At 51.6% G+C, this 15,434-nt stretch overlaps 1 protein-coding gene across 9 annotated transcripts in view; it reads right to left on the bottom strand.

Moving 5' to 3' along the window:
- PAX8 (paired box 8) overlaps positions 1-15,434 on the bottom strand; it is a 55,701-nt gene continuing 40,267 nt past the window's right edge. For 5 of the 9 annotated variants that reach the window (XM_036930747.2, XM_036930744.2, XM_036930748.2 and 2 more), the window contains 3 exons: positions 9,001-9,102; positions 2,568-2,654; positions 1-1,165 (listed from right to left, as the gene is read on the bottom strand). In XM_036930747.2, the coding sequence (XP_036786642.2) occupies positions 2,568-2,654; positions 9,001-9,102 (189 nt within the window). In that variant the 3' untranslated portion in view covers positions 1-1,165. Of the gene's footprint in view, positions 1,166-2,567; positions 2,709-9,000; positions 9,103-15,434 lie in introns of all 9 variants that reach the window. The other 4 variants (XM_036930742.2, XM_036930745.2, XM_036930741.2 and 1 more) reach the window with 2 other exon arrangements.

A 15,434-nucleotide genomic window follows, 5' to 3' on the forward strand; every position in this document is an offset into this window, starting at 1 on the left:
GCGGAGAGTAATGGTTTATTGAGTCGTGGCAATGGTGGGTTGTCTTTAAAAAAAGAAAGAAGCATGAAGGAGAGAGGCCTGACTGCTGGAAGACGACTCACAGAGGCCAAGGTCTGAGGTGGGAAGAGGGGAGCTCGGCACACACAGGGCTTCCTGTGCAGTACTTAGTCAGGCCTGGGGGGCAGAAGCTGTGGGAGCCAGAGAGCCAGCCTCCATTCGGGCTTCCTGCTTGCCGCAGGGTCTGTTCAGTCGCTTGGGCTCTGGCCGCACATCTGGCTTGGCAGGGCCACTGAGAGAGGGAAGCAGGTTCCCAGCAATCCTGCCTTGCTCTGCCTGGGGAGGGCTCTGCCCTGGGAGGGCTGCTGCTCGCCCCTAGGAGCCAGTGGTCCTTGAATGTCTGCCTTGAGCTGAAAAGGCTGGTCTGGCTGATGCTTCTGCCAAAGGGATGTTCCAGGGCAGGGGCCTGGCATGTGCTTGTACATCCACAGCTGTAGCAAAGGGGAGGCCCGCTGACCACCAGGTGCAGCTTCTGGCTGACTTGACCTAGCCCCTCAGCCCATGGCCATGAGGGAGATGCAGGAAGAGCCAAGCAAGCTGAGAGGAGCAGGTGGGAGCCTCAGCTCTGGGGCAGGTGGGAGGTGACTCTCAGGGTGGCAGTGGCTGCAGGCTGGACTGGTGAGCACACAGCCCACACTGCCGGAGCTGCTGACAGAGCCACAAAGGTGCCTTTGTGCACCCCTAAGGCTGTAAGTGGGCCCCAGCTGCCATCCCTCTCAAGCTCCTGGGCTGTCCCCTCATCTTCTGTATTTCTCCCCCAATTCTGTCTCTCTCGCAATGGGGAATAGGACAGTTCTCTCTCCCTGGGACTCCTGCCCCTCATTAAGGAGTCTTAGAGGACAGTTTGGCCTTCTCCAAAGTCATCCTGTCTTTTATGGTTCACTAAGTCAACCTCACAGGGAGTGAGCCGCAGTGCTGGACTTGTGGTTATTTTTCATGTAATAAATAAAGATTCCTTTGTGTGACTCTCTGGGGCCTGTCCCAGACTGAGTCCTCCTGTTGCTCAGTCGCTCCCACTGTCCCCATGGCAACTACAGATGGTCAAAGGCCGTGGCGGTGGTGGGCGGCGCACTCGGCCTTGATGTGGAACTGTAATAATATGGGGAACCTGGACATGGTGAGAAAACAACAACACTGCTGGTCAGAGGGGGAAATTGCACTGCAGCCCCTGCACGGCTAAACTTTAAGACAGGCAAGTTAATCATTTACCCCTCTAGCCTATCTGATCATCAAAGATTAACTCCTCTCAGGCTCTATTTCCTCCTTCTCTGGCTTCACCTTTGAGTTTCTGGCCAGAGTGGAAATGGTGGCTTTTGCCCCTCCCCTGTCCAGCTGCTTTGACCTTCAACACCCTCATTTCAGGCAGAGGGCAAGAGATAGCAGTTGCCTCTGGCACCCCAAAGAACCAAGCACACGGGGGATCACCAGGGACTCCCCAGCCTTGCTCAAATAGTGCAAGATCAGGAACTCGCATGGGATTAGAATGGGATGTGGCCAAGGGGGATGTGCCTTTGAGGGCCGCAATGGGGAGGCTCTGCACACCTGTAGGATGCACAGCTCGCGAAGGCCCCTGGAGGAGGTGCTTTGAGCCCTGGCGTGGCTCAGCACCCTCACCCTTTCTGGCTAAATGAAACAGAAAGATGGCTTGGGGTTGAGCCTATCTGACAAACAGCGTCCAGGTCAACCCCCCTCCCAGTCATTTCTGGAATGCCAGGAGGTCACTGGAGGAGGGGTTTTGGGGGATGGATGGTCCTGCCAGGTCTGCGATGGTGCCCTCGGGTGGGCCTCATTTGCACCACTGCTTCTCTCTGGCTCAGGTTTGCTCTGAGACACTCAGTTGTCACTCAGGGAGACTCCAGCTGGATTACTCAAGTTCCCCATTTATGAGGCCTGGTTTCCTGAAATGCTTCTCTACCCAGCCCAGGTCCCCAGGGCAGGAAGGGTGAGGAGCAACCCCGCAGCTCTCTCTCTGGACCTCATCCTGCAGGTGGTCCACACCTCAGGTCAAGTATCAGCAACATGGGGAACAAAGGATTCTTGTGTGAGGGTTCTGGTGCTGAAGCACAAGTATTTGTGAGCCACTTAGGTGGCTCATATGGGCCACGGCAGGGCGTTCTTTGCAATCTGCACGCTCCCAGGCAGGAGGGCAACATGCACTTCTGCAGGACGCCCCTGCCTCTGCTGGACCTTAAGTCCCCAAAGGCAGGAAGTCCACCCTGAGACTATTCTTGAGTCCACCCTTAAGTCCTGAGTCTTACACAAAACAGAGATGCCATAGACAGGCCTTAGGCAGGAGGCAGGAGGAAGAGGCAGGGGCGCCCTTTGCTTCTGCCCATTCCCCAGAAAGAACCAGACACATTACCTTCCCTCCACCAGCTTGGGCTTCAATAACCCATCTCCCCAGCCCTCCATCTAACCTGCGCCTCCCAGCTTTCTGAGGGTGTTTGGCCCAGCCTTGCCCCCAAGCCCACCCCACAGAGCAGAGGGCCCAGGGCCTGGGAGTGACTTACTCAGCAAGCTGGAGTTGGGGAAGCGCCAGGCCTCGCTGTAGGAGGAGTAGGGGGTGTGGCCATAGGCGTTGCCAGAGTATTCACTTCCTGTTGGAGGCAGGCAGGTGAGAGGCCTGTGAGGTGTCAGGCAGCCAGGCAGGGCTGGGGGCAGGGGAGAACAGTTGGGCCTGGCACTGTGGGACAGGCGCAGCTGGAGCCACACTGTGGGAGCTCAGAAGGCCCCCATCAAGCCTTGGGGACCCCAGTCTGCATGATTTTGGACAGTGCCCTTCTCCAGGTGCTGGAGGCCCTGCCATCCCAGGCCCATCCTCCACAGGACTCCCAGAGAAAAGAGGCTATTAGGATGCCCGTGTTACAAGGAAGAAGCGAAGTCTTGGGATCTGTAGATGCTCATACAACCCAAGGGTTTGGTGGCATCTGGAAGCCATGTGGGACTCTGGGACCCAGGGTCTGGCCACTTCCACACTGCCTGGACTTTCTGCAGAAGGGCCTTCCTGGGAGGGGCCAGCAGGAATGGAAGGGGTCACAGAGCAGTCACAGAAGGAATCCGGGAGTATAAACTTTTCCACCACCCTAGGTATGAGATTCTCAGGGACTGTGCGTGGTGGGTGGGGTTGCTGAGGATTAAGGCAGGAGCGGAGAGGAGGCAGGGGCCTCAGGCCCTTGGTTTCTTGGGGGAACCTGTGCCGTAGACTTGCTCTGTGGACTTTGCTGGCTGGCCCAGTGCAAGTCTGTCAGTTTAAGTAAACCCAGTGCATGCATTTACACAAAGTAAATGAGATCACTTCTTTCCATGTGTGGATTCTTGGCTTTGCCAAAATAATTATTTACCAGAGAAATTACTACAATTTTGCTTAAGTAACAACAACAAAGGCAAGCAGACCACCACAATTACCACTGGTACTTGGGACAAAGCTAATGTTTGCAAAGCAGTGTCCTGCACACCGTGGCCTTTATCCTCATGGCCAGCCTATGACGCACTCGTAATTACTGCCAACTGGTAGATGAGGAAATCACTGCAGGGGATTACCCTGTTGGTAAATGGCAGAGCAAAATCTGGTTGTAGGGCTCTTGACTCTAAATTCCAGATAAGCCCTTTATGCACTCATCGAGACAGAAAGCCAAGTCCCTGTTCAACCCTGAGGTCCCATCAATGTCCCCACCACCTCTCAGAATCTCATTTGCTGGGAACTAAGTGCCTTCTGTGGCTTCTGGTCTCCTTCTCAGACTCTGGAAGGCGAGCTTAAGACTGCCTGGCTCTGGAGCTGGCCTGCCTGGAGTCAAATCTGTGTTCCCCACTTCCTAGCTGTGTAACCTTGGACAAGTCTCTTAACCTCTCTGAACCCCTTATCTGTAAAAGGAGTAAATTATTGTCTCTTTCATGGGGTTTTATTGAGGATTAAATTACATGATACACAATAAATGCTCATCTCTATGCTTGGTATATAAGAAGCAATCAGGAAATGCTACATTTAGTATTTTCCCATTAAGCAGGTGCTAAAATAAAGCTCCATGGAGACTCAAAGCAGTCATTTCCAACCAGGTTTAAAGCCTGACTTGGGGTCAGAGAAGCAGGCATTTGCACAGGAGGAGTGGAAACAAGGAGGAGAAGTGTGAAGCAGAGGGAGGCTATTGGATCCTTCCTTGTCCAGGGAGTCAGCAGTAGTCAGGAACACAGTAAGTTCCTTGGGGCAGGGACTAAGCTGAAAACATCAGACACACAAAATACGTGCAAAGGATGGGAGGGAAAGAGCAAAGAAAAATAAAAGAAAACTAAGAATTCATTTAACCCATTCATTTTACAAATGAAGAAACTGTTCCCCAGAAAGGGCGAGACATCTGCCCAAGGCCACATGTGCAGCAGATCCTGTGCTAGAACCCTGGCCCCTTGCTGCAATCCAGTGCTCTTTCTTGTACCCCACAATGTGATTGCCCCATGTACTGCTGGCATACCCCAGAGCTCCCTCTCACGATGCCCTGGAGGAAGCTGAGCCTATGTGGACTGCACAGCAAGGGCCCCCGAGCCTTACTCCAACCCCACCTAGTGCCAGACATTGCCCACTCTAAAGGGCAAAGGAGGGAGCTGGAAAATGCATTGTGTTCTGTCACTTATTCATGCATTCACTGGCTCACCTGTGCTCAAGTACTGAGTACCTATCTGCTTCACTCACATGGAAGTTGGGGCAGGGGGCAGGGTGAGGGGGTGATGCACTCCTGGGGGCTGCATCTTCCTCCCTTCCTGCAACCACGGTGGATAGAATGCCCCCGAGCCGGTGAAAGGCCAACCCATCCTTTACTCTGCATCCCACCCTGCTCACTTGTCTGAGGACTTGGCCCCTACAATCGATCCCTTCTCCTCTTTGTTTTGTCAGTCTCTCCATCCCTAAGTCATCACTCCCTTCAGCCAGCAAAAACATGCTCTGCTATCTTCTCTTTTAAAACACCTCTTCCTACCTCACAACCAGCCACTAGCCCCTTTCTTGGATCCATGGTCTCGGTCTTCACCTCGTCATTCCCCTCCAGTCAGGCCAGCACTGATCCTCCCAAATCCTCACGCCCTCTACCTTGATCATGTCATGTCCGTTGCTATGCTCACTAGCCCCTCAGCCTCTCAGCTGACTCTGCTGAGCAGGTCTCCTGATCTCCCAATCTGGAGGCAGTTCATCACTCTCTCTGGGTCTGTAGATTTCAAGGTGTCCACCCTTGTGGTTTGCTTCCTAAGCCACTGGCCTTTCCTTGTCACTCTCCTGCTGGTTCCTTCTCTGCTAGAAATCTGAATGTTGAAGACCCGCAGGCCAGGGTTTGCCAGCCTTCTGTGCTTTTCCATCCACATTCTCTTTCTAATGATTTTGTCTAACTCCTTGGCATTAAATAATAGCTCAGTACAATGGCTGAAATTTATGCCTTAGTCAAGATTCTTTTCTGACTTTAGACATATATCATGGGCTTACTGGTTTATGAAAGTGGGACCTAGGAGGTATCTCGATCCCAACGCAGCCCAACAGGACTGTTGATTCCCACCTGCCACACACCGTACCTCTTCCCCCTCTAGGTCCCCATGGATATACTTGCCACCACCACCCATGCATTTTCCTAAGGCTCAAACCCAGGAGTCATCCTTGTTTCCTGTTTTTGAACTTCTACAGAGAATGCACCAGCAGATCGTGTTGGCTCTGCTATCAGAATATATCCTCAGTGGCTCTTTTCCTTCACCACTACCTCCTTATCCTAAGCCACTGTCCTGCCTTGCATGAAATATTGCCATTTTCCCTCCCCTAACTGGTCTCTGTGCTTCCACCATTGTCTACAATCCATTTTCTCAGCAGCCTGAGTAATCTTAAAGTTTGACTCAGTCACTACCAACATATCATTTTGTAGAGCTTTCCTGCTCACTGTTCTTGGATACACTCTCCCTCTTGCTCAATGTGACTCTGCTAAACTAGTTCCTGCCTCAGGGACTTGGCACTTGCTATTCTTTTGGTCTGGGGATGGTCTGCTCCAGTTTGTCACTTGGCTGACTGCTTTGAACACCTTCTCAGGGAGGCCTCCCCTGATCTCCCAATCTAAAACAGTTATCTCCTCTCCCCGTGACTCTTTATTACATCATCCCATTTTATTATCTTCACTTATCACTATCTGAACTAATCTTGTTTATTCATTGACTTGTTTACTGTACTCTTTTCTCCACTATTAGGTCATAAGCTCCATGAAGAGAGGGACCTGTCTGTTCACTGCTATATCCCCAGCATCCCGTACCGTAGATCCTCAACCAGCATGTGTTAAGTGAAAAAGTGGTGAATGGATGGAAGAGTTCAAGGATGGCTGAAAGGGTGGATCATGGAAAGACAGATGATGGAAAGATGGACAGCTGAAATGATGGATGCACGAAAGGAAGGATGGATGGTTGGATGAAGGAAGGATGGATGGACCGATTAAGGGTGGATAGATGGATGGATGATAGAAGGAATGAAGGGAGGGAAAAAGAAAGGAAGGAAAGGAGGGAGGAAGGATGGATGGATGATGGAAGGATAGAAGAATGGACAAGAAGATGCATGGATGTACAGAAAATGTGTGTAAAGTTGAATGAATGGAAAGCCAGAGGGATGGATGGGTGGATCCATCTATTTGGAGTTGTCAGTGCAGCTCCAGAGCTGGTGAGAGGGTCGTTAACTGTGTTAATGACTCAGTAACAACAGCAACAGTTGGAAAGAAAAGCAGAAGATGAATGAACAAGAGGAGTCTGTGTCCCCGCCCTCTCCCGGTGTCATTCTCCTATTACTTGTTCCTTTATTTCTGGTATGGTGGAAGGCAGTGTGGCATAGTAGAGGAGCCCTGTACTTGAATCAAAAGACCCGTGTTCGAACAAGTCAGCCACTGAGTATGGTCATGATCCTGGACATCACACTCTGCTTTTCTAAGCTTGTTTCCATATCTATATAAAACTAGGATTGTATAATTTCCCCATCTCATAGTGAAGATTAAACAAGCAATGAAGTTATATAGATGAATGGCCAGGCACACAGACATCCATAACAAATGAGCTCCTCCTTCCACAATGGGTTGAAGAATGTCATTGGTATGCCTTGCAGTAAGCATTGATTATATACCTAGCACATAGTAGGTACTGAATAAATATTTATTGATTTTAATGGAAGGAATGTCCCATTTGTTAACTGGGAGATTACAGCTGCTGGTAAGAGATGGACAAATAATTTCTCTACAAAAGAAATTCCTTAAGAATTCATTTGCATGGAGTTCTTAGGAGCAAGATGATGCATTTAAATAGTACTGCACTTTCTGAAAACTGATTTGTATGTAACTTATCGGGAGCCCAGGCATCTTGCAAGACAAGGCCACTCCCTTTTGCAATTCACCTGCCTTTGATGTTATAGTTGTGCTATTTTTTGCCCACAACACCCACTCAGGATGAGGTCTTTCTGGAAACCTAGGGCTCTGATGAGAGGCCCAAACCTCCCAGCTCCCTCACAGGCCACACTCTGAGCCCCAGGAACCCCCTGCCCTGTGCCTGCCCCCTGGGAATGATTCATAATTAAGAGAAAAGCCCTGTGCTTCATGTTTCTGCCTCCTCCTCTAAGCAGGCGACAGGGGAAGGTGGAAGGTTGGAAGGGGGATGGGGGGAGCCAACTGGAGCCTGGGATTTTGATTGAGAGGCCCCATTATCCACACTCTTAAAAAAATAACCGAATCTTTTCCTTTTTTATCTTGACCAATCTCATTTCACGCTCCAGAAGAGGAGGGGAGGGAGGGAGGGATTGGGGCCAGGAGGGAGAGAGGAGTCAGTATTCTGTATTTTCAACGCTGCATTAAGCACATCGCCACGGTAACCAGGCAGCAACAAGTGCCAGCTCAGCAGGTTCCCAGGGAGAGCAGAGCCTCCTTCCCTCTCTCACCCTCCCTCCCAATCCTGCCCAGGAGAGCCCAGCCCACCTGCCTTAGCGCAGGGCACCCAGAGTGGGTGGCTGGCAAAGAACAACCCCTGCCATGGAGGGAAGGAAGCAGGCCTGGGTGAATGTGCTGTGTCTGGGGTCAGAGCCAGGGAGGTGTCCAGGGCTGGCATGGGGGTCACAGATGCCCTGATGCAGAGCCCCTTCCAGAAGTGCCAGGTCCTCAGACCTCTCTGGGCAGTGGAAATGACTGTATTCCAGCCAATCATCCTTAAGTCCTTCTTATACGGTTCCTAAAAGAGTAAGACTCACCCTAAGACACTCTCCTGGTCCTCCTCACTTGTCCAGGCCTTGAAACCCTGTGTCACTGTTGGGTGATGATCATATTGGTAGACAAAGAAACCCAAATGACTGGCAGACAGGATCCCAGGACAGTTCAAACAATGATGGAAGAATACTTCCAGCTCACCTCACGATAGTACTTGGGAAATGAGTACCTAGAACATGGATCCTGCCTTTGCAGGGGTGAGTGAGGGTGGGGGCAAAGGAGGATATATTTCAACCATCTTCATCATCATCACCAGCCACACCATTCCTATTCAGATTTTACAAGGAGGGTAAACAGATTCAACAGAGCTAAATAACTGGGAGACAATGGGTTGCTCAAGGGCCAGGCTTGTGTTTGACTCACAGTGTTCCAAGGGCCCTTAGGATGCCCTCCATCAAGGCTCACCAGATCAACAGAAGAAGTGGGGAGCTAGCCTGTCTCAGCGTCTCCCTTTCCATCGTGGTGGGGAGTGTGGAAGCAGGTGGAAGAAGGGAGCTGAGTTGGGGTGAGTTGAGAAGCCAAGACTGCACTGAAATCTTGTCTGCAGGCATTTTCAAGATGCACCCTTGGGCCCATCCTTCAATGCCCTCTGGGAAGTCTGTGCATGGAGCATATCCTGCCTCTTGCCCCCTCTTGCTCCACCTTTGACCAACACTTTGTCTTTGCAATACTCCTCCTCCTGCCCAGCCCCTCCCCTTACCTGCCACCATGCCTGCGATGGCAGAAGAGGCATAGCTGCCCTGTCCACTGGTGGGGATGTGGGGTGGGTATCCAGGCAGCGTGGGCCCCACCATCTCTCGCCCTGGAAAAATACAGCAAGGGTCATCAGTTAGGCCAGAGTGGGCTCCTGTACTCACTGCCTTGCTCCCCTGAGGCTCAGCAAGTCCCATCATGCCAGGCCCACTCTCAAAAGCCATTCTCCAAACACACTTCTTCCCCCCGTCCTCTGAGCCCACGGTCCTCTCTCTGTCTGGCCTTCTACAGAACAGGCTCCACCTTACAGGGAGCACCTGCTACTGCAGTCCTGTATGATTCCTTGTTCTCCAATGATTTTATTCACGATGAATCTTACTCATCCGTAAAAATATCATGGTACTGGCAGGAGCCTTCTAGGTTCTCCTCATCCACCATGGTATCGGCACAGCAGTGGGCACGGCCGATCTAAGCAGATACCACGGAGGGCACTGGGCTCAGCTCACAGCCTTTCAGCCCCAGCTCCGAGGAGCACCCAGAGCAAGGCCTTGAGAAGGGATAACAAAGGTGCGGCCTGCTGGCCCATCACTCTCCTCTTCTGGGCCTGTGGCAGACATTGCTGATCAATCACTGCACTCTCTTCCACTGAGCCAGAGACTGGGTCCCTACTCCTCGACCTGGCAATCCAGGTGGATACAGCCATCAGAGCTGCAAGCGACATGAAATCTATTGGCTATCGCTGACCTGGAGAGGAGATGTGGGCTGAGATATTTAGTGCTTACACATGACCATGAACCATACATCTGTCAATTCCATTCCTGAAAAAGAAATCCATTTTGAGCAAAACAGACACCTGTCTCTCTCTCTCTTTATCTGTAATTTGTGGGTGATGGTGAGGCAGCTCTGTAAAGACCTCATTTCCCTGGCTCCACCTCTTCTTTCCCTCAACCCCCCAACTCAGTCAGACCTTCCCTATTTGGAGCCCACCTGGCTGGGTGGGTTTCTCCCCATTTACTCCATGTGCCAACAGCCGCAGCCCTTCCCTCAGGCCCCTTCTCCCATTGCCCCTGTGTCCTGCAGGCCCGATCAGACTCCCCTCACCCAGGGATCCTTGGCAAGGTTTGCCCAGGTCGGTCCTGGTTATGACAACTGTCCCGCTGTATTTATTAATAATTCCACTTCACATTCAAAGCACCCCCATTCGAATGATGAGTTATTTTGGCCATTCTAGTTCTTGGTGATGTTTATAAGATTTCTCAGGTTCAGTCTACGGCACTTTGGGCTGCACTCAGCATTGTAGGGTGTCCAGCATCATCCCTGGTGTCACTCACTGGATTCCAGAAGCAGCTCCTGCCCAGTGGGACAATCAGAAATGTCTCCAGATAATGCCATGTGCTCCCAGGGGTAATGGCACCCCGGGTGAGAATGACTGCGGTAGGCTGTGACCATTCCACCCGAATGCCTCTGCCTCTTCCACATCGGGGGCTGCTTTTCCTCCCTGTGAGCCCCAGTCAGCCAGCTTCCAAGTCCATGCCTTCTACACCTCTGCTTGCCCACCTGCCCTCCTGTCAGTCCCCAGGAGGTCCTTCATGCTACAGCCGCATCATCACTGCCTCGTGATGATGGACAGGGCGGTGCATCCCGTGGAGCCCTATGAGCTGCCGGCTCCTTGCCTCTATTTCTAGATTCCCAGAAGACAATCCATTCATTCAACAAATCCTTACTGAATTGGTATGATGTACTAGGCACCCTCCTGAGCACTAGCAGATCAGCAGTAAGCAGGGGTGCTAAATTAGCAAGGCCAAGGGCTGAATCAAGGTGAGACATAGGCTGGGATGGGCATTGGGAGCCAAGCGCAGGGGGTCAATGAACAAGACCGGGCCTACGGGGCTTCTGCCTTCTTCTGGAGGGAAGGGTCTAAGAACCAGGGGGCTTTAGTCCTTACCCTGCTTCTATGACAAATGTTCCAAGTGCCCTTAAACCAGCCACATATATGCTCCAAGCCTCAGTTTCTTTGCACACAAAATGGGAACAAATGAGACTAGCCTTATGTACTTTATTGCCTTGCTATGATGTTGTCAGTGTATTTCAGAGCTATGGTCTCATGCTACAGGTGGACACTGATGAGTGCAAAGGACACCTTTAAAGATTGTTATATGTCAAGAGAACCCATAGAGAATAAATCCTATGTGAAATGAGCCATCAGTACATCAGTATTCACTACTTAAAATCCATTTAAAATTGTGTGAATGTTTTGGTAAGAAGGAATACCACCCTCTAATTTGTTTGATGCAATGTCCAGCCGTGGTTGGTGCTGGACCAAACAGGGTGAAACCCATGGGGATTCTACAGTTGGGTTCAGTTCACTTGACTCAGATCTAAACAAATGAGGGATTGGAAACACAGGTGAGGAAAAGGGAACTTTAGTGTATTTAGAAGTGGAGGGAGAAATATGTAGAAGTTACCCCCAGGTAAAATCTGATCATTCTTCAAGGAAGACTACAGCATGATCAGGTCTCAGACTCAGGCGCTCGGCCCTCAGATGTAGCCTATGGCCAGATGCTGGGGCCCATGCGAGGGTAGGGGCAACACGCAGTCTGTGAGGACAAGAGGGGTAGAGGATGACAGGTGGTACGCACAGGAAGGTGAAGGGGAAGGAGCTGGCTAATTCAGGCCTGATGCCTCCTCTCTTTCTCTCCCTCCCTGAGAGAGAGCGCTCTAGATCCAGGCCAGACTGTGGCTGGGGGCCAGAGTACTCAGTATCTTTGAATCGTATCTCCTAATCTGTCTTATGAGGAGCTAGGTTAGATTAGAGACTGAGAACTGGGTGCATCTTATCACTTGATTGATTGGGAGGGGCTTTCTGGAGCCCTGAGTTCAGAAGGATTCTGAGGCTGCACTAGTGTCCTACCATGACTGGGGATGTGGGTGAGGACATACCTATGTGCTGGGTACTCTCCAGGCATCTTCTGGCCCTGGAGCCCTGTGGTGTGTACTCCCCCTGCTCCTGACCTCATCCTGTCCCTTTCCACCACCCTGATCTGCAGCTCATGGGTGAGCGCCCAGGCACATGTTCCCCTTAAGCCACAGTTTGATTTAGTCATGGTAGCCCCTATGGCCCCACCCCGTAAGAACTAGCCCCCAAGTGGCGCTTAGAATTCAGCAGCCTCACTCCCCTGTATTGTGAGATTTTAATCTTTGTCTCCCCTCAGTCCCTGAATTTTCTCCCAGCAGGGCTGAGGCTTCTGAATCAAATGCTGGAGCAGACCCCCGAAGTCTTCCATGAAACTTGGCCCTCCTGGAAAGCCTGGTAAGACTTTGTTCAGGACGGCTCTCACCCAGACCATGGTAAACTCTCCTGTCAATCCCACAGATCTCTGCTTCAAATCCTTAAACACATGGTTGCTTCCAAATGCCAACCTTGTGACCTTCTTAGAACTGAAACCACAGAAACTATGAGGTAGATGCACACCTTCAGGGCCTAACCATGCCCTATTGTCAACTTATTTATTTTTAAGGCTTTTCACCATCATTTATCTTTGACTTGTAATTCCTCTGCACCTAAATATGCTTCCAACACAACCCTGTTTTAAGAAGTTGACACATGTCCAGGTCCATGTTAATGGGCTGCAGAGTGGGGTTCTATGAGAAAACAGTAGCATCCCAGAAATATTGGTAAATATTCCAAATATTCGTAGAGACCAGGATCAAAAACAATGACTTGGAGGAATTCAGAGGGTAGAGGTGATTTCAGACAATTTTATTTGCTCCGCTTTGATGTCTGCCCTCTAAGTGGCCCCATTTCAATTCCTTATCTTGTTCTGATAGCAAGGAAAATTTATAGCAATCCAGAAATCTCTTTGGCAGGACTAAATATAATTTTGCACAAAAGGATGGAGGTGGGTGACAACCCCTTTGATGATAAAACCAAACTCAGAGCTTTCTGGTCAGCTGAGTGGGCGCCATCCTAGAACAGCCAGGACAGGGGTGGCCCTGGATCACCTCGGTCAGTACCGGGACCTTGGACTGGGGCATCTGAAGGGAAGCGGCAGGCATGTTGGGGGCAATCTTACTGTTCCCCACACCCTGATGTTTCTTCTTTCTTAGATGATTAGGGAGAAGCCGAGACCCAGGACAGTCACCCTGGAAACTGCACTATCAGAGTCCCTGGACTAGAAGAGGAGGTGGGAGACAGCAGGAGACTGCGAGGCAGGCAGAGGTTTCTCAGGAGGCAGCAGGGGATCCTTCATGGACCCGCCCCCTCTTCTCCTGGCTGCAGAATTACCTGGGAATAATTTAGTCTCTCAAACTCACTTCTTCCTCCCCTGGCTAGGTTTCCAGCTCCCCAGGCCCTTGAGGTCCTTCTCCTCCTCATTTTCCTCCCCCCTCAGTGTCCTCCCAGCCTGCTGTCTGTGGCTCTGCCACATGGCAGACATTAAGTCTGAACCTGGCCAGGGCTGCAGGGGGACAGTCTTCAAGAGGCCCGGGCCAACACTCTGGGCTCAGCACGGGTACCAGCCATCCTGTGACTTGTGCCCAAGTCACAGGGCTGGCCTGGCTCTGTGAACTGCAGCCCTGACTTTCTTCCTGCTCTTGGAAACCTGCCTGGATCCAGTCCCTCCAAACTGGGTACTCCTTGCTTTTCTTGAGCCCCTGCCTCTGGGCTGCATCTTCAGCCCTTGGGCTGCGCCCTGGGCCCCGTGGGCAGCCATCTGCCCTCACATCCTGCACATCAGCCTCAGCTGGCCCTGGCTCTGGAGGTCACCTGCCTGAAGGGCACACTGATGCTATGTATTTGCTGCTGTCCACATGAGCACCTGTGCCTGCTGCCAGCTGCCAGCTGCTTTGCCTCATGGGGTGGATGACCACCACCCACCCCCACCATGGTCTGGAGGGTGGGCATGGCCACTACACTAAGAGCTGATAGAAGTTGGAAGCGTCACCCCCAGTTTGATTGCATGTTGACAGTGAAGGGAGAAAGTGTGGGAGTCTGGGACAGGGATTTTCCCGGGGGCTTTTCCACATACACTTCCTAAGACCACCCCAGGTGGTGCTCTGTTATCCCCTTCCCATGGCCATCTATCCTCCCCTCTGTGCTCAGCGGCTCCTGCCAGCCTCTCCGGCTCATGCAGTAACTGAGGAATGGCTCCCTTCACACACCTCATCCACACCCTCGGCCCTTACCTGTCCCATGGCGGCCCTCCTGGCCCAGGCCTGCTATTCACAGGAGGCAGGCTGGCAGCCTGGCAGGCTCCCCAGGGCCCCACACTGGAGGTGAGTCTTTTCTATCCTATCTCTCCTCCCCTCACCTCCCATTTTCTCTGGCTGACATCACTCCACTCAGCTCATGGAGTTTTCCCCCTTAGTCACATTGGTCAAAACAAATGACCCATCTCCACTGACTTCACCCTCTTCTGAAATTTTGAACTCTGAGTCAACATTTTCTTCCTTGCTTCAGACCCTTAAGCATGGCCTCTCTGCCCACACACTTGGGCTTCCTTTATTAACCCTTTACCTCTGCACCCACCTCTTCCAAGAGGGTCTCCCACACTAGATATGGGGATGCACAGAGAAAAAAACATACAGACGCCAGTCAGACAGAAAACACAGGGTCAGTTATAAGAAAGGGTCAGTGAACGCGAATATGATGAAGCTGTGGCCCCTCGGGGCGGGCAGGGGTCTTGCTTCTCTGGTTAGAGTGGTTTTCAAGTCCAAGCACTTTCAGCAGGCAGAGCCTCCATTCCAAACAGAGTGGCTCTTCATTTGTGTGCTTTAGATACTTGGGTTCCTTGGTAAAAGTTTTCATTTCAAGATTGTGTTTCAAGGCCCAACAAAGTTGAAAACCACTGGCACAGAAAGTTACCTGCCCACTTCTGGCTTCCTCCATGGGTCCTGGTTCAATGCCTTGGGCCCACAGCTAAGAGTCTCATCTCTGTGGAAGCCCTTCAGATATCTGGGGGCTGTTACGGGTCTCTGCCCCGCACACCCTTACTCCACCTCAGGCTTCCTCCTGCCCAAGCCAAACACCCTCAGCTTTTTCAGCTGCTGTTCAGGCCCTGGGCCAATGTCCTTCTGCCAGGGAGACCCAGCTTTGCCAAGGTCCAACCCACAGGCCACCCGTTCTCAGCCGGCCAGAGGGCAGGAGCCCATTAGAGACCCCCACCAGGCCCTACTCCCAGGGCCTGTCTCATCAGTCAAAGGAAAGATTTGCTCTAGATGCCCCAAGGCGCTTCCGGCTCTGAATGTTTGGAGGCTGATGAGGTCCCTAATAGGACGCCCCCTCAAGCCCCTGTCTCTCAAGTCAATCTTCCTGAGTGACCTCCAAGGGTGACTCTGTTAAGCTGGAGGAGAGCTGCACTGTGAAGACCCAGCTGGGACTGACCCTCTGTCTTCTTTAGAAATTTGATCCAGAAATTGGCTATGAAAGTCAATTACTTTTTC

This window comes from Manis pentadactyla, chromosome 2 (genome assembly GCF_030020395.1).
Source record: "Manis pentadactyla isolate mManPen7 chromosome 2, mManPen7.hap1, whole genome shotgun sequence".
Lineage (NCBI taxonomy): Eukaryota > Metazoa > Chordata > Mammalia > Pholidota > Manidae > Manis > Manis pentadactyla.